At 30.0% G+C, this 25,029-nt stretch overlaps 1 protein-coding gene across 2 annotated transcripts; it reads left to right on the plus strand.

Annotated features, from left to right (window-relative positions):
• The first annotated feature begins 3,021 nt into the window (after positions 1-3,021).
• LOC129916048 (ADP-ribosylation factor-like protein 8) lies at positions 3,022-14,303 on the plus strand. 2 transcript variants are annotated; one of them, XM_055995809.1, is made up of 4 exons: positions 3,022-3,334; positions 9,700-9,854; positions 9,963-10,124; positions 14,056-14,303. In XM_055995809.1, the coding sequence occupies exons 1-4, from the start codon at positions 3,212-3,214 to the stop codon at positions 14,174-14,176; spliced, it is 561 nt and encodes a 186-aa protein (XP_055851784.1). In that variant the 5' UTR covers positions 3,022-3,211; the 3' UTR covers positions 14,177-14,303. The 2 variants fall into 2 exon arrangements, with proteins under 2 accessions (XP_055851784.1, XP_055851785.1); XM_055995810.1 differs by lacking the exon at positions 3,022-3,334 and adding an exon at positions 9,548-9,635.
• Positions 14,304-25,029: the final 10,726 nt, after the last annotated feature.

The raw sequence follows: 25,029 nt of genomic DNA on the forward strand, positions 1-25,029 counted from the left end.
AGGAGGTCACAACTCACAAGTTGGAATTTTTGCTAGTAAGAAGTTTGTGGGAAATAAATCCTCACAAAATCGAGCTATGATCACCTTGTGAAGTTTTTGTGACTTGTGAGGTTTGCCAGAATAGGGCTTTTAATTGAGGTTTAACTTATGATTGAAAAATTTGCCCTTAGTCATTCAAGCCTAGTACGCAGATCGCGCTAAATTTTAGCTGACATTTTTTCCCCGTTAAGGATAGTACGCAACTGAAGCGAAACGAAATTTTCCATACAAAAATTCGATAACGAAGTCTTGAACAAAATTTAGTTTTATTTTGTTTTTGCTTTAAAACTATTTTCGTATGTTTTTTCTGGAATTTTTTTATTTATATTTTTATTATTTTTACTTTGCTATAATACCCGATGATAATTTTTCTTTAACATGTTCGGTGTTGACTTTGGAGACTTCAAAATTTTTCGTTTCGTTTCAGCTGCGTACCAGGCATTATTCTTGACTAATTTTTCGTCTGCTGGATTGTTATAGATAAAAAATAAACAGTTGGAAAGGAATGTGTGATTTTCTAGCTGCGCACAATAGGCTGAATTCTTAAATAAATTTTTAGCTAGCCTAAATTTTTGAGATTATTTTGTATGGGACCTAAAATTTAGCTGGATCTGCGAACTAGGCTTTAAAGGAGAATTTTAATTTTTGTTTGAACATGTGAGTGAGATGTTTGCTTATTTTTATATTTAACTGGATCAAGTAAATGTTTGAATTTATGCTCCCAAGATCGATTTTATAAGGTTTCTGTATAGGTTTTCGGTGTGCTGAATATTCGAATCCGAAGTCAGAAATATCCTATCAACTCCCGTTTTTTAAATATTACCGTTAGAAGAATGATGTAAAAAAAATAGTTTTGAGGTTATGCTTTTATGTGAAGACAATATAAATTATAACGGTTTCTATAAGAACTATTTTCCTTCTTTCAAGATCTTTTTAATTTTTTTCGATATCTTTTTTATTGTTCAAGATATCGTCAGTTTTTTGGCTTATTGTAATGTATCAATTTTTTTTTGAACTTTCTAACGGTAATATTTCAAAACCGAGAGCTGATAGGTGATAGGATATTTCTGACTTCAGATTCGAGTTCAGCACATCAAAAACCTATAGAAAAATATATTTTAGTGTCCGAACCAAAACAGAATTAAATTTTTTAGACCAGTAGTGTTATGAATAGCCCTAGTGGCCAAAAGATTCCTTCTTATAAAAGTACATAGCTCGAAAAAATAAATTGCACGACTGGGGTCGCACGTACTTGCTCTTATGCTTAAAGTAACTATAATGTTAAAGCTTTTTGTTCAAGAAATTTAAAATTTGATATTTTGAAGAAATTTCATAAGTAGTATAAAAAAATTAAATCTGTTTTTATAATTAATTAAACTCCGTTTTAAATTATCTTAAAAAAAAAAACAAATATGCCAGTTTATTTCTTGTATAAAAAGGTATTTTTAGAAAAAAATTTTCGAAAATTGTAAGAGCCGTTTTTTAAAAAAATAATTTTTTATATATAAAAATTTTTTAACATTTTTCAAAAAAAAAGTTGGTATGCCATTTTGAAGAAATAATTAATTTACACATAAAAACTAAATTTCAAAATTGTTCATTGATCCGTTTTCAAAAAATTGATTTTTCAAAAAAAAATTTTGAAATATTTTTTAAAAATCCAAAAATGCGTTTTTTGAAAATTTTCTAAATTTTTAATATTATCTTTACTTACACACGTTTGTATAAAAATTTTCATTTAAATCGGGTTAATGTTGTACGAGATATTCAGAAACGAAAAAAACCGTTCTATGACAGGTACCGTTAATAACGGTACAAAAAATATTTTTTTTATTTAAAAAGTTGGCTCTTATGTGTAGTACTACACACAAAAATTTTAATCAAAATCGTTAGAGCCGTTTTTGAAAAAAATTAACTTTTCTATTTCCGTTATATGGCAGGTACCGTTAGTTTTGGTCATAAAAAAAAATTTCAATTTCCCCTCTAGGGAATCACCAAAAACTGCTAACTATCAAGTTTGAAGAAAATCACTTCACTCGTTTAGGCTGCAGCTGAAGATAGAGACAGACATACAGACAGACAGACAGACAGACAGAATTGCCGGACCCACTTTTTTGGCATTCCCCATCATCGTAAAGTCATGTAAAATTGTTATCTCGAGTTCGATTTTTTTTACGAATCCTAAACTTGCCCTATAGTACCTATATCGCAAGTAAAAAATGATGAGTTCGAAAACTACCTTCCAATGTGAATTTCCATTTGCCACAAAAAACAATTATTTTTGATCTTCCGTCAAAAAATACCGGGGAATACTGGTATATCATATTCTTTTTGCCAAAAGAGATCATTTATTTTTGATCTGAGATCAAATTTCCTAGATCTCGATTTTTAACGAGTTTTACATCTATTTGCATTTGCACAGGCATTTTCACACACACAGCTGTATTTGACATTCATGTGAACACTTGTTTTTGTAAATTCTTGTTTTTTTTTTTTTTTACATGGAAACATCGCTCAAACACAGTCACAAATAAAAATAAATCAACTGGCAATATCCATTTGCCACGAGAGATTAATGGATTTGATAAAAAAATCTCTGTTTCAAATGGAAATCGCATACGGAAAAAACCGAACTATTTTATGATGGCGGACTGCAAAACTTTCATGATGCAAAAAGCTTAAATTTTGTTTTGTTTTCTACAAACAAGCAAAACAAATAATTATACCATTAGTATAAGCTGTAATATCTATTTTTCTTTTAAGTTACGACAAAATAGAAAACCATTTATTTTCAAAAAAAAATATTTATTCTCATTTCCCTATTACTACATGTTGACGACACCCACCAATAGATGTCGCCCTCTAAAACTTTATCAGAGCTTTTTTCACTCTCACCCTATTCGACTCTCGAAAGCTTTTTCTCTTTCTGTGAAGTGTCAAAAAAAATTATGCACTGGAAAACGACTACTCTGGTGCTGTCATCTCCGCAGAACTGGATGTCAAACAAAGCAAAGTGGAAAATTAGACAAAAAAAAAAATCGCCCATCAAAAAACTTTTTTTTGCAAAAAAAACGAAAAATTTTGGGCGTAGAAAAAGAACATTTAATTCAATCCAAACAACAATTTTAACTTTTTCTACTTAGTTAAAAGAATATTAAATTAACGAAAAAAAATGTTGGCTCTAATTAATAGAATATTGGATTGGTTTAAAAGTATTTTTTGGAAAGAAGAAATGGAACTCACACTCGTGGGATTACAGTTTTCGGGAAAGACAACTTTTGTTAATGTTATTGCTGTGAGTACCCACATTTTTTAATAATGATTACGCTATGTTAATTTAAGTCGAATTAAGGGGGTATTTATTTGTCCAAATTGGCAAAAAAATTACATAGACAAAAATGACAATGGTTTTTTTTTGCAAGAGAAGATGTACCAACGAATTTGGTTGGTTGACAGTAGGAAGAGAGTACAGCTCTTCGGTAAAATCAATAAAATTTCAAAATTTGTTTTAACTTAAACAATTAACATTTTTTGGTGAGATAAGTCTGCTTTGGTAGACTTTTGCTTGCAAAAACACAGAGTAGCAAAATTTTGTTGTTTACTTTGTTTGAGTTAAACGCAATTAAGTCGACAACAATTTTGCATTTTTTATGATTATATTATTTTTGTACACCTTCTACATGTATCATGTAGAATTGAAGATAGATATCCATTTGCTAATTAAATCACAAGCTCTCTAACAATTTTTATTCTTTTCAAAACATCATGACATGACTAATAGACTGATTTGTTTTTTTTTTTTTTTTTTTTATTAATTTTTGAGAGCTACTTGTGTCGTTTTTTATTACAAAGACGACGTTATCAAGTTTTGATTATTATAGGTCATTGCTCAATATCACATTATTTGATGTTTTGTGTTTTTTAGCTTGGATTATAATTTTTTCACTGAGTTGAAATTTGAATTTTGATGATTCATGCAATATATTAAAAAAAGTTCAAATAAAAATAGCATGACCCTGGTTCATAAAATCCAAGTGCAAGGGTAACTTTCGCGGGCCCTTTTTTTTTTATATTTTTCTTCCCTTACCTTCAATTCTTGTATTTTTAGCAATCGATATAAATTTACTATAACAGGTTACACAGGACACACATCAAGATGAGTGTTTTTTTTTTAAATTTGATTGTCAAGGACAATTCTGTAGTAGGTATAATTAGTTGCAAAAGATATGTGGCTGTTATGTTAATTAAATATTATTTATTTATTTATCTACGGAGCATTAACTCTAACAGATACAAAATTCCTTAAATCTAAGTTCTATTTAATTATTAATGATATAGTATATATAACATAATAATAATTTAATCTAGAGCAAATAAATCAATTAATTTAAGTTTAAACTTTATTCTGTCATCATTTAAATCTAAGGCTAAGCATTTGGAATTAAACAGATGAATACATTTTGTAGTGGGTTCATTTTGCCCATATCTAAAAACATGAAAAGGAACATGCAAAAGATACCTCTGGCGAATAACCCTTTCTGGAGCATATATTTTAAATTGTTCCAAAAGATTAGGACATTTAATACGATAAGAAAAGATATCATGGACAAGCATAATACAACTAATATTTCTTCTAGTCTCCAAAGACTCTAAACCAATCAAGGCACACCTCGTCGAATACACTGGCATTTCATTCAACCTCCAATTAAGTTGTTTAACAACAAATCTTGTAAAATATTTTTGAACACGTTCCAATCTCATCTGAGAAGAGACATATGTAGGAAACCACACAATAGAACAATACTCTAATAACGGACGTACCAGAGACACATAAACAGATTTAATGGCGTAGGGATTAGAAAATTCTTTACAATTTCGCTTAAGAAATCCAAGCATTGAATTTGCTTTGGCAACTATATAATCAATATGGTTTGAGAATGTCAATTTGCTATCAAACACCACCCCAAGATCTTTGACCGTACAAGAAAGACCTAAGACATTATTTAAAATTTTATATTCATATTTAAGAGGAGTTCTGTTGCGATAAACAGAGAAAGACTGACATTTGTTAATATTTAAAGCAATACAATTACGATCACACCAATCAACTATAACATTTATGTCATTTTGAAGCAAAAAGCAATCATGAACATTTTTAACACGTCAGAATATCTTCAAATCATCAGGATGCATATTTCAACATTGAAGGAATTTCATTTATAAAGATATTGAACAACAATGGGCCCAAATGACTTCCCTGGGGAACGATAGATGACACATCAATAGTTCTTGAATAAGCATTTTCTAATTTAACTTTTTGTTTTCTATGAAACGGTGTCAAATGCTTTGACGAAATCAGTGAACACCACTTCTACTTGACCACCAGCTTCCAAAGTATCAGATAGATATTTAGTAAATAAGATCAAATTCGTAGTTGTAGAACGCCCAGATACGAAACCATGCTGATAAGGAGATATATATTCTTTAACATTAAAGTAAAACTTTTTAGTAACAATTTGCTCAAATAATTTTAGAATGGCTGAAATCTTAGATATTCCTCTAAAATTTTCAATTTTTTGTCTAGGTCCAGCTTTATGTATTGGTGTTATAAAAGTAAGGTTCCAATCATCTAAAAATATACCCGCAGACAGAGATAAATTAAAAATAACTTTTAAAGGAATCACCAAAATATGACAGCATTTTTTCAATATTATTGAGGGAATTTTATCAGGCCCATAACTATTATCAGAACTTAATGAATTTAAACCTTCAAGAATATCTTCATCTGACAAATACATGGATCCCATATCAGCGCTAGAAGTAACAAAACGGTCAACAGTAGGGTAAATACTATTATGGTTTACGTATACGCTTTCGAAAAAATTTGCAAACAATTCACACGTAGTTTGAATGTCAGTAGACAAAATGCCATTATATTCCATGTTTCTTTGAAAGCCATAAGTCTTCTTCTTACCCTTCATAAATGTCCAGAAACTTTTAGGATTATTAGTTATTTCAGATATTAAGATACACTAGGAAATTGCATGCACTTGTTTCTAATCACAGAAAAGTTGAACTATTTTTTTTTAAAGAAACTTTATTCTTATTTTGACTCTCAGAATTAAATTGCTTATTATTTGTTTAACACATCTTTGTAATTTTAAGTAATTTATTAATTTACGTTTTAAAAAACTTACGTAAAACTTACAACTTGTGTGAAAAATCTGTAGGTAAACTGAGTTTTCTAAAGAAAGAATTTGTGGTTTTAAATTTTGTAAATTTTATCATTTCTTTCAAGTTCGGCTATAGTCTTCTTCTTCTTGTAAGTCACTTCTGAAATATTTGCTGAATTGCAATATTTATAAAAATAAAAGAAAAATTACATCTAATGAAGGTACATTATGGATTATTGTGAATGAAGAATATTTTTCTAAAGTTTAGTGATTTAACATTGTCATAGCTGCAGTTATTTATACTTGAATTTGTATTGTAAATATTAATTAAAAGATTTAAAGGACTATTAGCACCGTAGTTTGATCTACTGTAAATTTTAGAAATTGGCAATTGCCTTCTCAAACTATACTGACTAGCATCACATAAATGTTGTAGCCTGAAAAAATAATCACAACAAAAACATTACTGTTAAAAAAAGAGCCAAGTTGAGATGTAAAAGTGCACGAAGTTCTAAATTTTGGGTTCAAATTCGTATCAATAAAATCTTGATTGTTCTCTTGACAATTTTTCTTTTAGCTACCGATTTTTAAAGTTATTTAAAAAATTGCCAAGTAAACAATCAAGATTTTATTGATACGAATTTGAACCCAAAATTTAGAACTTCGTGCACTTTTACATTTCAATACTTTTTGTGCCAGCATAATTTCAACATAACAGTAATGTTTTTGTTGTGATTTCACTACTTTTTGCAAGGTATGGCTGTAGAATTGAAAATCTCTATATTTGATAAAAATTCAGTGAAAATGGGCGGTCGCCACGCCCCCTGGCTGAAATTTTCAAACTTTAAAATTTTTTCCTTTGTATAAACTACAAACTCTAACATTGTACCAAATTTCAAGATTCTACGATAGTCAGAAGTGCTCTATAATATTTTATGAAAATTCAGCGGAAATGGGCGGTTGCCACGCCCCTTGGCTGAAATTCTCAAATTTTAAATTTTTTAATTTGTATAAACAACCAGCTCTACCATTCTACTAAATTTCAAGATTCTACGATAACCAGAAGTGCTTTATAATATTTGATGAAAATTCAGCGGAAATGGGCGGATGCCACGCCCAGTGAATCGAAAATCTCAAATTTTCGATTTTTTCCTTTGTATACACCACAAGTCCTATCACCGTTAAAAATTTCAAGTTCCTACGAAATTGGGAAGTTCTCCATAATTTTGATGATCTGTCAGTGAGTCAGTTACGGTTTTTGCGATTTTTGAAGCCCTATATCTCAGAAACTACTCATCGTAGGAAGCTGAAATTTTGTGAGGTGTTTGATTTTGACCAGCTCAACAAATGTAGCGATTTTGATATTTCTAGTATCTTTGGTGTGGAAGTTAGAGGGGGGTCGAAAATGGCCTGAGTTGTTTCATGTAAATAAGGGTGTAGTGCCAAAAGTTGCTAGAGAACTTGGCTGGGCACTACCGTGCCCCTTGATTTATATGTTATAAAAATAGTATAATTATATCATACTTAATTTATAATTTTACTGTTATATACATACATACATATGTATAAAAAAACGCTAATTTAATAATTTTTTAATTTAATTTTTATTTTTTAATGAGGTTTATATTACCTCGAAATATATTGTCCAATTATTAAAAATAAATTGCGTTTTTATTGAACTTCAACAAAGCAATACAATAAAGAAAGTATTCTTATTAAATACAGAATTGAGAACTTTTTTAGATTTTGAAATTTATTATTTTTTGCATCGATAGAAGTTAATAGTTTATGGATTGAAAAATAGAGAAAAATTATATTTTAAGTTATGACGAATTTCGGACAACTAGAAATTGGATCTGCATTCTACTTTCAGTTGATTTTTTTTTTCTTAAAAGAGTTTCAATTCCCGAAGAATAGGAGTAAAAATAGTTAATATGAAACTTCATCTGTTAATTGGACAAGTTTTTAAGTTTTCTAAACAGCCAAATAGTAGCTAATTTAAGTGGCAATGCAAATGAAATTCAATATTCAGCACTATCGTTAGTTTCACGTGAACAAAATTCCACACGAAAAAATCGAATTTCGCTTTTCCGCTATTGTGAGTTCCGGGCGACAAGTTTTTCACGTTCGGCAAATAACAAATAAATACGTTTGGTAATAGTAAGGTAGTCGATAGCTTTTTGCTCACTTAAATTTTTGTGGCGAACAGGAAACTAGTTTAGAGGAAAATGTAAATTCCCTTCGGGTGAAACTAACGATAGCTTGTTAAATTCAGAATAGGTCTGATTATGTAACTGCTAACACTCATTATTTTCTCATTCTCATTACTAAAAATTTGGCAAAATTAAATTTTGATTTTGGTCACTTAGCTTTGAAAACCGACCTTACCAAGTTTTCAACTTTTCATATTTGCACCAATACAACACCTTTAAGCTTAACAGATACAAGTTTTTCTTCTTATTTGTGTCGTTTTCTATAATTTTTGCTATTAAATAAATAAATAAAACATAAAATGAAAGCCACGAATTGGTAGATTCATCAAATGTGACTTATCAACTTTAATGTGTCCAAACTAATTCGATATTCCCTCAAATATTTTTATGAGCTTAGAATAAAGTTAAGTAATTTAATTACATAAACTTTGCTGTTTACTCACATTCTAAAAAATGTCACTTAGTACCTTCATCTTCTAAGCGGCTCACTTATCAATTAAGCCGGTTCCACCCTTGTTGATAAGAATTATTTATGTTTATAAAAAGAAATGCTTATCGCTAACTTTTTTTACTCTTGTCTATAGGGCAAGTATTGGTTTGATGTAAAAAAAAACATAATCGATGATTTATAAAAACTAATATGCGATGATAAACAAATAAATTAACTTTGCGATAATGGAAAATGTCAAATCAATGGTTTCGTTTATAATGTCCGTTGGTATGCTTGATGATAAAAAGATGGACGGACTTGTTTCAAATCTCGAATAGAAATTCGAATTTGTTTCTTATCTATAAGATTAATAGGAATGGTTTAACAAAGACCCTTCAGTGCACGTTAAACATAAAAAAAAATCTTAAATCACAGGAACAACTATGTGCTATGTATTTGAATTTTTATTTACGTCATATTCTTGAATTATCCCCCTATTTTTGTGTCCAAATTTTATTCGGAAGACAACTTAAATTTAAATGCCTTTGTTTTGTTGAGGTAATTAGTCTATGATTATCAATTTAAGTGCGCAATAAATTTAAAATGCTTGGTAACTATGGACTTTTTAAAATTAATTAGATGACATTTTGACTTCAGAAAGCTGTCGAAAATTTGAATGTTTTTTCTTCGCAAAAGAGAAAATGAAACATGAATCTCTATGTTCTTTGTGAATGTAAATGTGCCAATTATTTTTTGTTGGTACATTTGTCCCAATTTACAGTATGTTCTGCTTCTTCCTTATAAAACATTTTTTATCAATTCATAATGTTAATTTTCCTTACAGTCTGGCCAATTTGCCGAAGATATGATACCGACAGTAGGTTTCAATATGCGCAAAATTACCAAAGGCAATGTCACCATAAAAGTTTGGGACATCGGTGGCCAACCAAGGTTTAGATCAATGTGGGAAAGATATTGCCGTGGAGTTAATGCAATTGTGTAAGTTTTTTTTTTTTTTTTTTTTTACAAAAATGAATGATTTTCTATCATTTAAGTAGATACATGACATGTGTTAAAAAAACTTAAATTGTTCTATATTCTTTAAAGATATATGGTGGATGCTGCTGATCTTGATAAAATGGAAGCATCAAGGAATGAACTGCACTCATTGTTGGATAAGCCACAGCTAGCAGGGATTCCAGTTCTTGTTTTGGGTAATAAACGAGATCTTCCTGGTGCTTTAGACGAGACTGGTCTCATAGAACGAATGTAAGTAAAATTATTATATTTCTAATTGCTATGTATTTTTGTTTTTAATTTTTAAAAATTTTGCATACAAAAAACATAACATTTTAAAATATCTTCACATTACCCAAATGTTTATAAAAAAGAAGTTAAAAAAAATTCGTTGTAGAATTTTGTTGTTGTTTCTGATAAAAATTTGTCATCTATATTATCTGTAAATTTCATAGAAAATAGACAGACATGTTATCTCTGTAGAAGGGGTCAACGTTGAAATTTATGTCGTTTTCTATTTGCTTTTGAGATTTTTGTCTAAAAATCTCAGATTTTTACTTGCAAATAGAATATGAAATCTAGAAAAAAAAAACTTTTTAAAATTAAATAACAACAAATGTATTAGACAAATGTCAAACAGAGGAGTGTGTGTGAAAGTGCTGGTGCTTGTATGCGCGAGTCTTGATAAAAATTGAGATTCATATTTTTGAATCATTTTATTGAATCTCAATTCACAAATAGATCATGAAATCTGACATTTTTTCCACTTTTTTCCCCTCTTCACCCCTTCTTTCAGCTGTCAGATTCATAAATCTAGAAAGCGACAATAATTAATTTTATGTCGTTTTCGATTGGCCTCCTGAAACCGTTTTACGTGCATGAAAAGATAGCTACAACAACGCTTCTCAGAAGAGAAATTCTCTTCTCGATTTAAAATCAGAAGCACTAATACATGAACACTTAAATGTCAACAACAAAATACTCAATCATTCTTTTTTATTGTCATTAAAAAATGTATTGTTTTCTGAAATTAAAATTAATTAGAAATTTAAAATGGGTACGTTATTCCAATGGAATGGTTTTTTTTACCATTTTCTTCTTCATCGTCGTCTTCAGATTTATAATTTTTCGTTTGGAAGAAAAAAAAAATAAAATCAATATTTGACATTTGAAATTTAAAAAACAGAAAAAAAAAACAGAATTGAGTAAAAGCGACTTGATCTGTTCCATTCAATTTCAGAATGAGTGAATTCTTGAGTGAAACCAATCGAAAACGAAATTAGTCAACTTATTTTTCTTTTTCCAAAACAGAAATGTTATCAGCCGTAGCTAGGCAAAACAATAAATAATTACCTTCCTTAGCCTTTTTTTTGGGAGGAGACGTTGGCTTGCTGAAAAATCCAGTAAAATGGTTCAAAAATACTAGAGAATTAAAGAACAAGTTGCTTCAATATTTATCCATTTTGGGAATTTTAACTGTTTACTACTCTATTAACTGTCCTTACATTACCAGTAAACATTTTTTTTTCTCTTTGACATCTTGTTTTTTCTTCCCCGAAAATGGTACCGCGTCTGAAAATTTTCTCGTATATAAGTGTATTTGTGTATTTTTGTTTGTAGTTTGTTTACATAATATCATTGCAATTGTTCGTTCGGCACTAAATTACAATTCTGATTCTGAAAAGAAGAGAAAATCATTCAGAATTCAAAGACGGAATCTAAAACAGAAACACGTACTCAAGCTAAGTATACACGATTGGACAATCTTCCCATATTGGCCGAACTTTCAAAAGTCTTCCAATAGCAATCAATGAGCCTGTCAATTATCAATTTTCTACCAAGTGAAAATTTTCTGTTTATACGTTTGGATAATTTTATCCAAAAATTAGACAAATCATTGAGATAAAATCGGCTAACAACTGGCGCCAATTTTTTGTCATCCAATCAAAAATTGTCTGTTGCTCTAAAGACAGATTACGGAGAATATGAAACTTATTTTAGAAGTTGGGTTGAGACAAAAAAAAAAAAAGTTGTATGGGAGTGGGGTTATGAATTACGCTTACAATGACGTTGTATACCTTTTTGTAAAGTCAATACATTTTTCCTTTATATTATTTTTAAGTGAAGCTGTTTTAGAATCGTTTCTTGAATCGAAACTTAAGCATTTAAGTTCAACATAAATCCTTGTGTGACAGTTTACGCAGAAGGAAAAAGTAGGAAATTGGAGTTTATGTTCAACATAATTACAAATTACAAATAGTGGAATAAATTAAGATTTATACCTCGGAACCTAGGGAAAGTCGATGAATCTGTAAAACGAGAACTGGCCAGTATTAAGGTCAATTAAGAAAGTAAAAAAAAAAATTCACCGCTCTCAAACAATTTTCAAGGACCGTTTACTAAAAAATATGTCATTCCGTTCAATTGGAATTGCTGCCTCATTTTAGATTTTGCTACAACTTTTTCAGGATATTCTGTAGGACTGTAAGGAAGCAAATCTAAGATGATTTAATATTAAGTTGCGTGGTTTCCCCGCAACCCACACGTCATTTTTATGTTATTATAGTTTTGCGGCTTATTTATCCCTGAATTAAAAACAAGATCTTCCAATCGCGTATAATTAGCTTAATTTAAATTTTAAATCGTAACGATCTTGATAAACATTTTTTTTTTGGTTTTTGGAGTAAAATGGTTTCTTTTTTGCTGAAGAAATATACAAAACATTAGCCTATTCAAAAAATAAGTGTAATTGGGGTCAAATAAATTGTTTCTTTAAGCTAAGTATACACGATTGCAAGATGTTCCAATATTGGCCGATTTTTTCCCAACAAATTTTTACCAGTTTCTATCAACCATGTAAACATCCAATTTTATTTGTTCAAAGTGACAGAAAAAAAATTGTCAGCCAATCTTTTTCCAATTTTCTATCAAAAAATTGACCGACTTCTTGCAATCGTATAAACTCGCCTAAACACAAATAATTGGACGATTGTTGACTAATTGGTCATTGAATAATGTTCTTATTAAAAACATTGTCAAATTTTAAATTGGGAGATAATTTGTATTAAAAAGGTTTTTTTTTTTTTTATGTCTTTGTTTGGAATAAAAACTAATAAGAGAATTGAAAACAGCGTTAATACTCAATTACATAAAATTAAAATTTTTTACCGACTTCCAAAAAGGAGGAGGTATTCAATTCGTCTGTATTTTTTTGTTTTGTGTTTGTTACCTCATAACTTTGAACTGAGTGAACCAATTTCGATATTTCTTTTTGTATTGGAAAGCTGGTGGCTACAATGTAGTCCAATTTCAATTTCGTTCAGTTCTGGCCAAAGGAACTATTAGAGGTTTTGATCCATGGAAGTAATTTTTCAAGTACTATTCCTTAAAACCGCTTTATTAAAAAAAATATACAGGAAAAATTTATTGGATTTGCCAAAAGGTATACATACGTCATTGTAAATGAAATTTTTAATATTTTTTTTCAAGCTAAACGGAGGAGAATAGACCCTCTCCCATACGATATTTAGTCCTGTCTCAATCCAACTTCTAATTAAAGTTTCATATTCTGCGTCATCTGTCTAGAAAATTGTCTTCCAATGAGTTTATCAATTTTTTGGTCTCTAAAGTCTTCCAACCATGAAAACAGACAATTTTAAATTGGATGACAAAAATTAGCGGCAAATGTCAGCTGATTTTCTCCCAATGATTTGTCTAATTTTTGGATAAAATGATCCTACGGCATAAACAGACAATTATCACATGGTAGAAAGTTGACAATTGGCAGCTCATTGGTTGCAATTGGAAGATAGTTCAATATTGGAAGATCTTCCAATTGTGTATACTTAACTTATATATATATAGTGACATGGAAACTTCTGTCATTCCGAAACGAATAGTTCCGAAAAAAATTTTAGAATTACCATACCATATAAGAATAAAAAGTACTTCCTTTTCTAAGTCCAATTCCAAATAGGTATAACTGTCTTTCTGTCATTTTATACTTTGCTCAAGTAACTATAAATTCCACTAGCTCAAAAAGAAGATTTTACACTTAAGTGACTTTAGCGTTTCTCCAACTATATTATCCATAAGTATAGTTATATCACATAAATAACTTATTAGAACTAATAAAATTGTTTTAAACGAATACAACTTATTAACATTATATTTTTCTTTTCAGGAATCTTTCCAGCATACAAGACAGAGAGATATGCTGCTACAGTATTTCGTGTAAGGAAAAAGATAACATTGACATCACACTTCAATGGCTGATCGCTCATTCCAAGAGCCAAAGTCGTTAAAGGCACATATTTATTTATTAATTATATGATTATATGTATAAAATAAAATATATTATATGACACATTTTCCGTCACTATTAACTATCAAAAATTTATTAAATTTAGTTTCACGTCTTTTTTGTTTAAATTTTCTTTTTTTATTTCTCCAATTTATCTACATTATACCTATTTCTCATTTTATCAGATTTGTTTAGAACAAACAATAAAAAATGTAAAACTACTGTTCCTTTAATTCAATGATTCAAATCTTAAAAAAAATAAAAATAGCACCGAATTTTTGTGGTTTTGCATGTGTACGAGTATATTTATAACAACTAGTTTTTTCAGTAGCTTATTATTTTTTCTTTGGTGCAATACAGAGATATAGTGCACTTTATTATTCCAAAAAAAAGTAAATGACATCAAACGCTTTATTAGATAAAGTTAAAAAAAAGAAAAATCTCGATTTTTTATCCAATATGTTAAATAATGGAAGTAAATTATTTGTATTTTATTATAATTTTGTAATTGCTATTTAAAGAAATGAAAAGAACAAAGTATATTTGAAAAAGAAATTATTATTATTATTATTATTATGTAAAATTAAAACGAAAAACAAAGTAGGAACAAAAAAAAAAATGTGTGTGTTGTTTTTTTTTTTTTATTGAAGTACCTACATAAATATATACCTTTTTACTCAATAATCACGATCGTCAATAAATTAGCTTAGTGCATCATGAGTATACAATGAAGTGACACAGTAATGGATTAACCTTGAATTGATCAATTTTTACATTGATAAGGGTTGAAAAGTGACCTTGTGAATTTTGCATGGGCCTTTTCGTAAATCGACAGGGAGCCTATTACGTAATACGAAACGAGCGGCAAGTCAACGATACTGAAGTAAACGAAATCCACGACTGAGAGCGATTATGTAAAACGAGAAAGTCGTTTGGCCACACTAAACCGAAACAAATATTTTTTTGAGGCTCACATGAATTCTACCCACAAATGAGATAGGTAAATGGCAGTCGTAAAGATTACCGTAAACAAAATTTTCCTAAAAACATAAAAATGCAATTTATTAAAAATTTTATTTATTCTTTTTTATTTGTTTAAAGCATTAGTAGCTTTTAAAATTGTAAATGACGTTTTTGTATGGGGCACAAAAAAACGATAAATATTTAAAAGGCCTTTATTGGCCATACATTTGTTAAATCTTATTAGTTTACAAAAGAAATTAAAAAAAAAACACAGATGTACATTTTAAACTTTTAATTCTAAGACATCTTTTAGCTTTGAGCCACTTATTAAAAATAAATAAATACAACTGACGTGAGAAAAATCAAATTACTAAACGAGATAAATTAATGAATTCAGTATACATAGGTACCTATTTATGTGTAGTGAATACTCGTTGTAGTTGCTATGCATAGCGATGATATATATTTAATTTTGTAAAGCCTTTTAATTATTACTAAGCACCATATGAAGATGAATCTACTAAAACTTGGATTCGTGGGCCATTTCTAATTGGCCCGGGCAAAGGGCCAAAATATAAGATAGGGGGCCAAATGGCCCGATCGGGCACTTTGTGGCAACGCTGTTACCGAGTGTCATTGAAGTAAAACGATTATCGTAATACGTAGATGCATTTCAGCGAAAACGAAGTAGTTTCAACGATAATCGTTTTACAAAATAGGGCTCCAGGGGAATTTTGTTTCCCTCGGAATTTTTTGTGCGATCGTGAATCTCCCTAGGAATTAATTTTCAGGGAACAAAAAATCCTATGAAATGACAGCTAACATTCCCTGGAAAATGTATTGCCGACACAAATAAATTCCGAGGGAAATTTTTCATGTTCATTTCGTTTCCCATGTATAAAAATCATAACCGGTACAATACCTTAAATGTAACAAAATAGCTTTTAAAATAAAAAAACTATGATTTTTTTATTTGAAAAAAATATTAGGTACCAAAGTAAAAAATAAAATAAAATTTTAATTTATTTAATAAAAGATTACATGAATAATGAGAATCCATCATTTTCACTTCGCTAAACAACTTTGCAAACATTTAAGAGCTTTTCAAAAAGTCATTAAAATGTGGGAACCGAAAATTGATAACTACAATGCGAATAAAGATCGATTTCCGACGCCCTGCTAATCGGCGCACACATAATAAAAGGGATAAGAAGGATGGGGAGGGAAATTTGTATTCAGGATAGCCCCCTACGTCTGGGGGCCCGCCTGCCATGGATTCTAGCTGTAAGCGACTTAAAATTTTTTCAAATGAAAAACAATACAGGGAGTTTATAAGAACAAAATAAATTTTAAAATCATATTTTCTGTTTTTTAAAGGTTTCAAAAGAATTATTTTGTCCTAGATACTATTTGAATTCTCTGACTTCGTATAAGTTTTTTTTTTTGTTATTGATTAACCTTTCCAATGCACATTATTGTTTGTTCATCATTAAGAAACTATAATTTAATTGAATTGTTTTAAGGCCCTAAGACCCCCCTCACCCATATGATTTATTTCTTGTTTCGACCAGCCTGTAGGTTCGGTCGCTTTTTGGCACATTTCTCCTGAGGTGCCGTGAAATAACGCTGAGCGAAATAACGCCGAATTCCAAAATTCGGCCTTATTTCACTTTACAAAAGCGAAATAACGCCGAATTTCAACATTCGGCCTTATTTCACAATGATAAAGTGAAATTACGCCGATTCTTTGTTGTTATGTATACACATAAATAAAACAATAAAACCCAGGATACTTAGGTGTGAAAATAAAAATTCGCGCGAATTTTTATTTCACACCTCAAAATTGATTCTCCCGTGGGCAAAATTTTTTTCCGCTTCGCGTTTGGGTTCCAAAAATTAAATAGATTCTCATGTAAGAATTTTTTTTCCGCTTTGCTTTCCACCAATTAAAACAGGTGGGATCTATTTGTTTCTTATCATTATCTTATGTCCCACTTAAATGAAAAATATATGGAGCTTATGTCCCACTCAAGTGGGATATAATTCTTAAATTAAATGTCAACCCACTCAAGTGGAACATAACTCCCATAAATAAATAGTGGGTGCTATATCCTTGGACCTTTTGTCCCTGCGACATGTTTTTGTACCTTCTTGAGACTAATCTGTTAATTAATAAATAAGAGGCACATAAGACAAAAAACTTTTTTGGAACCTATACCTCGATTGGATGGACATAAGTCCTAAATTGGTATTGGGGCCATTCTGCCTTAATAAATTAGGGCCTTATATGCCTTTGAAAATAAAAAAGGTTAGCATTTTAATATACGGATTAACTTAGGTCCACTTCTATGCTCACTGTAAAGTGAAATAAGGCCGAATTTTGGAATTCGGCGTTATTTCGCTCTCCGTTATTTCACGGCACCTCCTCCTGAACCACTATAAATATACACTTCTGCCCAAAACTAATCCACAGGTTAAAATAACAACCAGACATGACATTACCATGATAGAGCCCAGCAAACATTTCCTTTCCGAATTGAATCATAATTATTTCACATATTACCTAAGTGAAAAAAACCTTAATTTATGAATTATAAATTAATTTCTGAATCGGTTTTAAACCTTTTTCCTGACTAGCGTGGCAACGAATTCGAATCATTTTTATGGGTCATAACAGCCAAAACTAGTAAGGCGAAAAAACAATTTTTTGAAAACAGGTAAGTGAAATGTTACGAAAAACGTTAAAAAAATTGTATATAGGTACATACATATAGAAAATAATTTTTTGTTTTAAACGGCTCTAACGATTTTCAATTTTTTTTTCTAAAAATTCTTTTTTGTAAAAGAAATCAGATGGCATACTTCGTTTTGTGATCAAAACCATTAACAACAGTGTTTCATTCAATATAAAAACGAATATTATCAGCCCTATTCTGCTGTTCCCGTGAATCTCAGATCCGATTCACACATTCGGTTCACTTTAACTCTACCTTGCCATCCTGCTATTTATCGGGTAAACTGCATTATCATCCCTCAATTTGACGTCCAGGTGAACGTCAAATTAAAAAAAAAAAATGGCGACGAAGTAAATTGAAAGGAAAAAAAAATTTTTTGTTTGTGTTTATTTGCATAGAAAAAATAAAAGCAGCCGATTAAATGTTAAGAAATACAGCCCTATTCTGCTGTTCCCGTGAATCTCAGATCCGATTCACACATTCGGTTCACTTTAACTCTACCTTGCCATCCTGCTATCCATCGGGTAAACTGCATTATCATCCCTCAATTTGACGTCCAGGTGAACGTCAAATTAAAAAAAAAATGGCGACGAAGTAAATTGAAAGGAAAAAAAAAATTTTTGTTTGTGTTTATTTGCATAGAAAAAATAAAAACAGCCGATCAAATGTTAAGAAATAATTAAAAATTTATGAAAAGTGGCATTTTGCTTAATTTCAACGATGGTGAATGTATTTTTACAACCAAAAGTGACAGATCCGCAACATTTTTTATGCGGATTGCAAATGTATGGAGCAAGTTCATTCACGTGATTAGTGGAATACTGAACAACATTACCGATATTACCGACGTGAGTTTGGATTCCCCCCGATGAATAGCAGAATGGTAATTGGTGAATATTTAGCGATTTTTCCCCCCGATGGATAGCAGAATAGGGCTGATAATTAAAAATTTATGAAAAGTGGCATTTTGCTTAATTTCAACGATGGTGAATTTATTTTTACAAACAAAAGTGACAGATCCGCAACATTTTTTATGCGGATTGCAAATATATGGAGCAAGTTCATTCACGTGATTAGTGGAATACTGAACAACATTACCGATATTACCGACGTGAGTTTGGATTCCCCCCGATGAATAGCAGAATGGTAATTGGTGAATATTTAGCGATTTTTCCCCCCGATGTATAGCAGAATAGGGCTGTATATATTTTTTTCCATTATCAAAAATATGCTTTAAAAAATTCAAATTATAATTTTCCTTAGTTTTTTTTTTTATAAAAAGCTTTAAATTAGAGCTACTTTTACCATAAAAGCAAGTAGGTACGTGCAATAAAGTCGTGCATTTTATTTTGATTTCGAGTAAAAAAGAAATGTGAAACCCTGTTAAAATAAAATTATTTGTATTTTTATAATAATTTTTTTTTTTATTCAGTGTAAGAATTGTTGGTTTTGCACTGTAGTTCGTTTGCTCAACGTTGGCCGAGGACATCCCAACTTCTATTTTCGCTATCCTACGCTTTAGTTTAAAAATTATAGAAACATTCATTTTTATTCACCTCACAAAAAAAAAAAAAATAGTAGGTACGTATACGCTGTAATTTGAAAACAGTGTTTTTGAACTAAAGTGATGCAATTTTTACTTGCTCTATAGGGCAAGTATTGGTTTCGTGTCGAAAAAAAAAATTGAGGTTTTAATCAAAACCAACATTACGATGATGGAGAATTCCGAAAAAGTGGGTCCCGCAATTCCGTCCGTGCGTCTGTGCGTCTGTGCGGTTGTGCGTCCATCTGTACACATTTCCACAGCCTAAACGGGTGGATGGATTTTCTTCAAATTTGGTACAGATGATTTTTATGGAATTCTGAAAGTTGGTTTTTTTTTGTTTTTTTATATCTCGTTTAGAACGTATACCTCCCATACAAAAAAAATACGATATTACGAATTTCTCGAAAACGGCTCTAACGATTTTGATTAAACTTTGTATACGTAATATTTAAAGCAGTGGCAATAAAACTGCATTTTTATTTTTTCTCAAAAAAGTCAAATAACAAAAAAATTTTTTTTTTCATTTAACATAATTTTGCCCTAAATGTCGGCTCTTCCCCAATATCAATTTGTTTTTAAATATAGATCCAGCTTTTAAAATCTACAAGTAGACTAACATAAAAGTGCTTTGAGCTGCAAGAGCAAGTACGTGCGACCCCAGTCGTGCATTTTATTTGGAATTACCATGGTTAATTGATAAAAAGTGTAAAAGGTACAGTTTTTATACTGAAAAAACAACTTCTTCTTCCTTTTTCTCGGCGCTGTTATGATCTCGATGTCGAGGGGATCATAACTATCCCACGTAACTGCTTCACACTAGTGATCCGCCTGTGGGGTTCGCCGGGTTGACCTCAGAAATCGGCGGCAAGCCTCCCGGTTTTGTATTGTTCCATTTCTAAGGCCAACTGAATGCTGGTGGTTTTGCATTTGCTTGTACCAGGAGTTTTTAGGCCTACCTTTCTTTCTATTTCTTTCTTTCTATACTGAAAAAACAACAAAGGTGCTTATATGGCAAACCAAAAAAATCAATGATTTTTACACTTGAAAAAATATTTGTATTTTGTGGTTTTTAAGGTGAAATGAAACAAATCAAAAGGAATGTTAAATTGAATACATTCAATCAAGTAAGAATTCTAAGTCAAAATAAATAACATTTGAGGCACAATGCCCGCACCAGTAGATTTACTTTTTATAAATTATAAATTAAAAAGGTCACCGTGGTGTATGCGTACTATTTTTTTGTGAGTTACTTTTTAATCTTTTTATAATTTTTAAACTAAGCGTAGGATAGCGAAAAAAAAGCTTTTGGGGGTGTATGCAAATAATAAATGTGTTGTTATCGGAAGGATATAAGCTAATTTCAAGGCAAATTGAAATTAGCCTCCAATAAATTTCATTGATTCCTAATTAATCATGTTATTGTTTATTTTATAAGGTCATCAAATTCTATAAAATTCTGCATTTTATCTGATCAGTATTTTTAGACCTTGACCCAAATTTCCACTAACTCTTAAATAATGTAACAACTTAAAAATGTGTTTAATGTACGTATAAATATCTAATGCTTTTCATTATATAAACCTACTGCAAAAAAAATAATATTTTATAAGTTTAATTGAAATGACAATAGCCGTTATTCAGATGAAATTTATTTTTCAATTCCAATTTCTAAAAGAGGGAAGCAATTTTTTTATTGAGATTTTATTAATAAATCCACGATGAAAGTGTCTATGTGAACAAACAAAAAATATTTCCAATTCAAAATACTGTGATGTTAATATTAGCTTGTATTTGTTTAAAAAAAATGGAGTGCAAACGATTCCGAAGCGATGATGGTTAAAATTATTTTTTCAATATTTTTTTTCCTACAAGCTACAACAATTTAAAGACAAATTAATGTTGAAAACTTCTGTCTAATCGATGTATAGCTGCATACATATGGGCCTAATGTGCATACAACAATATTTAGTTTTTCAAATTCAGTTGGAATTATATGTTCTATTGAAACTAAAAAAAAATTTAAAAATAAAGGTACCCCTGGACAAGATACTACAGATACAAAAAACGTAATGTTTAATGTATTTTTTAAGGTTCTCTAATCTGCAGTATTTAAATTATAAAATAAGTAGAATATTGTCCTCAGTTTGTTTTATTTACAAAGCGAATTTCGTTTTGCCTTTTACTTTTTATGTTAATCCTTAAGGATTCAGCATAAATTGAATTAATCTCTACCGTATCTACACAATCATTTAGCTTAAGTTTTTGCCAAAAGAATTAAGGTAAGAAGCTGTAGGAATATATACTTTTTTTTTTTTAAAGAGTAGGTAGGTATTATGCACTACACATCAGTGCACTTTAGTTATGTAAGCACAGATTTAAAGTCGGTTTTTATTTTGTTACATCCCAAGGATACACTTGTGTTTGTATAAAACTAGTATGGGAAAGTAGGTTATATTGTATGGGAAATGTTTTAGATTTGTAAAAAAATTACCTTGATGTAATATCAAAGATGTCAAGGTTGGAGCCATTTTTCATAAACATACATATTTATGTAGGAAGTAATCAAAAAGAAGTGTTGACGAATAAAGAAGAAATCAAACAATAATCATTTTTATCAAAAAAAACTTCTATGGATCAAAACTGGGTTGAAATGGGACCACACACCAGCTTTGTAATACAAAAAGAATTATCAAAATTGGTTCACTCAGTCCAAAGTTATAGACCAGTGCCAATAATTTTTGAAAATAAAAAAATTATTAGCAGCATATGGGTGGTGGGAAAATTTATAATAAATGGTATATGAAAGGGGAAAAATAAATTGCCCACAAAAAAATTGGGGGAAAGGGGGTGGGTGGGCGAAAAAGTGGGGTGGGTGTCAAAAATCATGGTTTCTTACGATTTCTGTCAAAACTAGACGTCCTATCGAAAAAAGTCAAATGCAAAAGTTGTAGGTAGTATAAATGTCTACAACTTTTACTCAAACAATTTTTTTCCGTAACCTCAAAAATATTGAAAAAAATGCAGAAATACGATTTTTTGATTTTTTGTTTTTATCTTTTACAAAAATGGTTGGATTTTAACAAAACTTGGTTAGAAACTACTTTGTTATGTTTTCTATCTATTAAATATTTTTTTTGAGCAAAAAGTGAATTTTTGGATTTTTGACGAATTTTATTTGAAAAAATAGCCTATTTTTCAATCAAAAAAGTAACCGAAAAAATTTTTGATTTTTGAAAAGTTTGAAATGAAATTATTTAGATTAAAACCTATTATTTAAGATTGTGTATAAAAACTATACTTTTGTTTTAGAAAATATTGAGAAAAATTGAAAAAAACAAAAAAACGATTTTTAAGATAGTTTTTTCCGTAAATGACAGTAATATTGGCGAGAAATAATTTTCCATAGAAACTAAATTATACTTTTCTAATGGCCTTTGACCTTCTTAATTTGAATCTAGCATTAGAATAGCTCTAACGTGAAAAGTTTTTGAGATATTGAATTTTGAACGTCCAAAACACTATTTTTGTGATGTTTTGCATGGTAATATCTCAAAAACGTGATGTGATAGAATTTTTCTGACTTCGGATTCGAGCTCAGTGCACAAAAAACTATTAGAAAAAAATACTTTGATTTCTATAAAAAAAACTTTTTGACTAGTGAATTCGAACAGGGAAGAAAAAATCGAATGCCTTGTTCAAATTCACTAGTCAAAAAGTTTTTTTTTATAGTCAAAAAGTTTTTTTTTATACTACCTACAACTTTTGTATTTGACTTTTTTCGATAGGACGTCTAGTTTCGACAGAAATCGTAAAAAACCATGATTTTTGACACCCACCCCACTTTTTCGCCCACCCACCCCCTTTCCCCCAATTTTTTTGTGGGCAATTTATTTTTCCCCTTTCATATACCATTTATCCTAAATTTTCCCACCACCCTTATGCTGCTAATAATTTGTTCAACTTTTGCCCTCTGAAAACCGGATTGGCACTGGTCTATTATGTGGTAACAAAAAAAAAAAAAAATAATACAGACGAATTGAATACCTCCTCCTTTTTGGAAGTCGGTAAAAAAAAGCATTTGAAATTAAAATAAAATGTACGACTGGGTCGCACGTACTTGCTCTTATAGTAAAAGTAGTTCTTATCTTTCGGTTTCTAAGAAATAAAATACATATGTAGTTTAAAAAACTAAAAATACGCTTTTATCACGCACTAAAAACTACATATAAAATAATTTAATTGACTTATAGGAAATGTTTCGATCAAAAAGCGTCGAGCGCTTTGTTCAAAATTTTATGAAAGTACAAGCAACAAAAATGCGATCTACGCTTTTTGATCTTACCATTTTCTATAAGTCAATTAAATTATTTTATAGTTTTTAATGCGTGATAAAAGCGTTTTTTTAGTTTTCAAAACTATGAATTTAATTTTTTATTTTTAGTCTTATAATTATCATGATTGAAAGTTAGGTTCAATTCGACTTGGGCTGTATTAGCCTCCAAAGCCTCTCTCTTTCGCTCGTAGCTGCAAGGCTAAAATTGATTTGGGGTGTGTTGACCACCAATGTTTCTCCCCATGGTCCGGACCACCAAAATATGGTCAAGTATGGTCAAAATATGTACAAAGTTTCAGTTCGGTAGGATAATTAAAAATGGGTCAAAATTTAGTTCCAAGATTTTATTATATTATTTTTAGTTTGTAAGTTAGTTACAAGTGAAGCTAATAAAAGCGTATTAAAAATTAGGAAAAATTATAATTTTATTTAGTAAATGAATTTCACCAGCAATGTAAAAAATATACAAATCGGTTTTTTTTTTTAATTAATGAAACACCGTTTTAAATGATTTTGGTCACAAATAAAAGTATGCCTTCTTATTTCTTGTATGAAAAGGTGTATGTTATGTCTGATTGATATATCGAGTTCGATTTCTTTTGCGAATCCTAAACTTACCATGTAGTACCATATATATATCGCAAGTAAAAAATAAATATTTTTTTTCAACAACGGCGCTAGTGATTTTAATTAATTTTTTTGTGTGCAATGTTACAAACAACACCTTTTTTTCGGTTTGTCGGTTCGTCAATTTTTGTATGCATCCATCTGTACAACAAGCTAGAGCCTAAACGGGTGGACGAATTTGCTTGAAATTTGGAAGAGATACCAATGTTTTTTTTTCGCAATTACCAAGGTTCCACTTTTTTTGTTTTAATATATCACTTAGAAGGTGTATCTTTCATAAATTTTTTTTGAGTTATTGCATTTTTCTCAAAAACGTCTTAAACGATTTTGATCAAACTGTAAGTAATGGTTTAAAACAGTAGTTTGTGGCGAGCAATACTTCTACATCTTTCACTTAAAGAATGAAAGTTTCTTTAGCGGCCGCCTGCCCTAATAGCTGTTATAAGAAAAACCTGCCTATAAAACCTGACCAAACACTGTGAAGCTAGCTATGATTTTATTTAGTTGAGTTATAGAACAAAAGCAAAAACCTTATGTTACATGACTATGAGATTTTCCATAACATTTTTCCCTTAAGAATTTAATTGTGCTCAAAGTATCTGCAAAATTACGAACACAGCCTAAAGCCATTTCGAGCAACACTTTTACTT

This window comes from Episyrphus balteatus, chromosome 3, assembly GCF_945859705.1.
Source record: "Episyrphus balteatus chromosome 3, idEpiBalt1.1, whole genome shotgun sequence".
Classification (NCBI taxonomy): domain Eukaryota; kingdom Metazoa; phylum Arthropoda; class Insecta; order Diptera; family Syrphidae; genus Episyrphus; species Episyrphus balteatus.

What these genes read in the sequence shown, in the direction of transcription:
- LOC129916048 (XM_055995809.1), top strand. Translation starts at nt 3,212, where the DNA reads ATGTTGGCTCTAATTAATAGAATATTGGATTGGTTTAAAAGTATTTTT. An exon ending in CGTGGAGTTAATGCAATTGT is followed by an intron (nt 9,855 to 9,962) that starts GTAAGTTTTTTT and finishes TATTCTTTAAAG; the next exon opens with ATATATGGTGGATGCTGCTG. An exon ending in ACTGGTCTCATAGAACGAAT is followed by an intron (nt 10,125 to 14,055) that starts GTAAGTAAAATT and finishes TTTTCTTTTCAG; the next exon opens with GAATCTTTCCAGCATACAAG.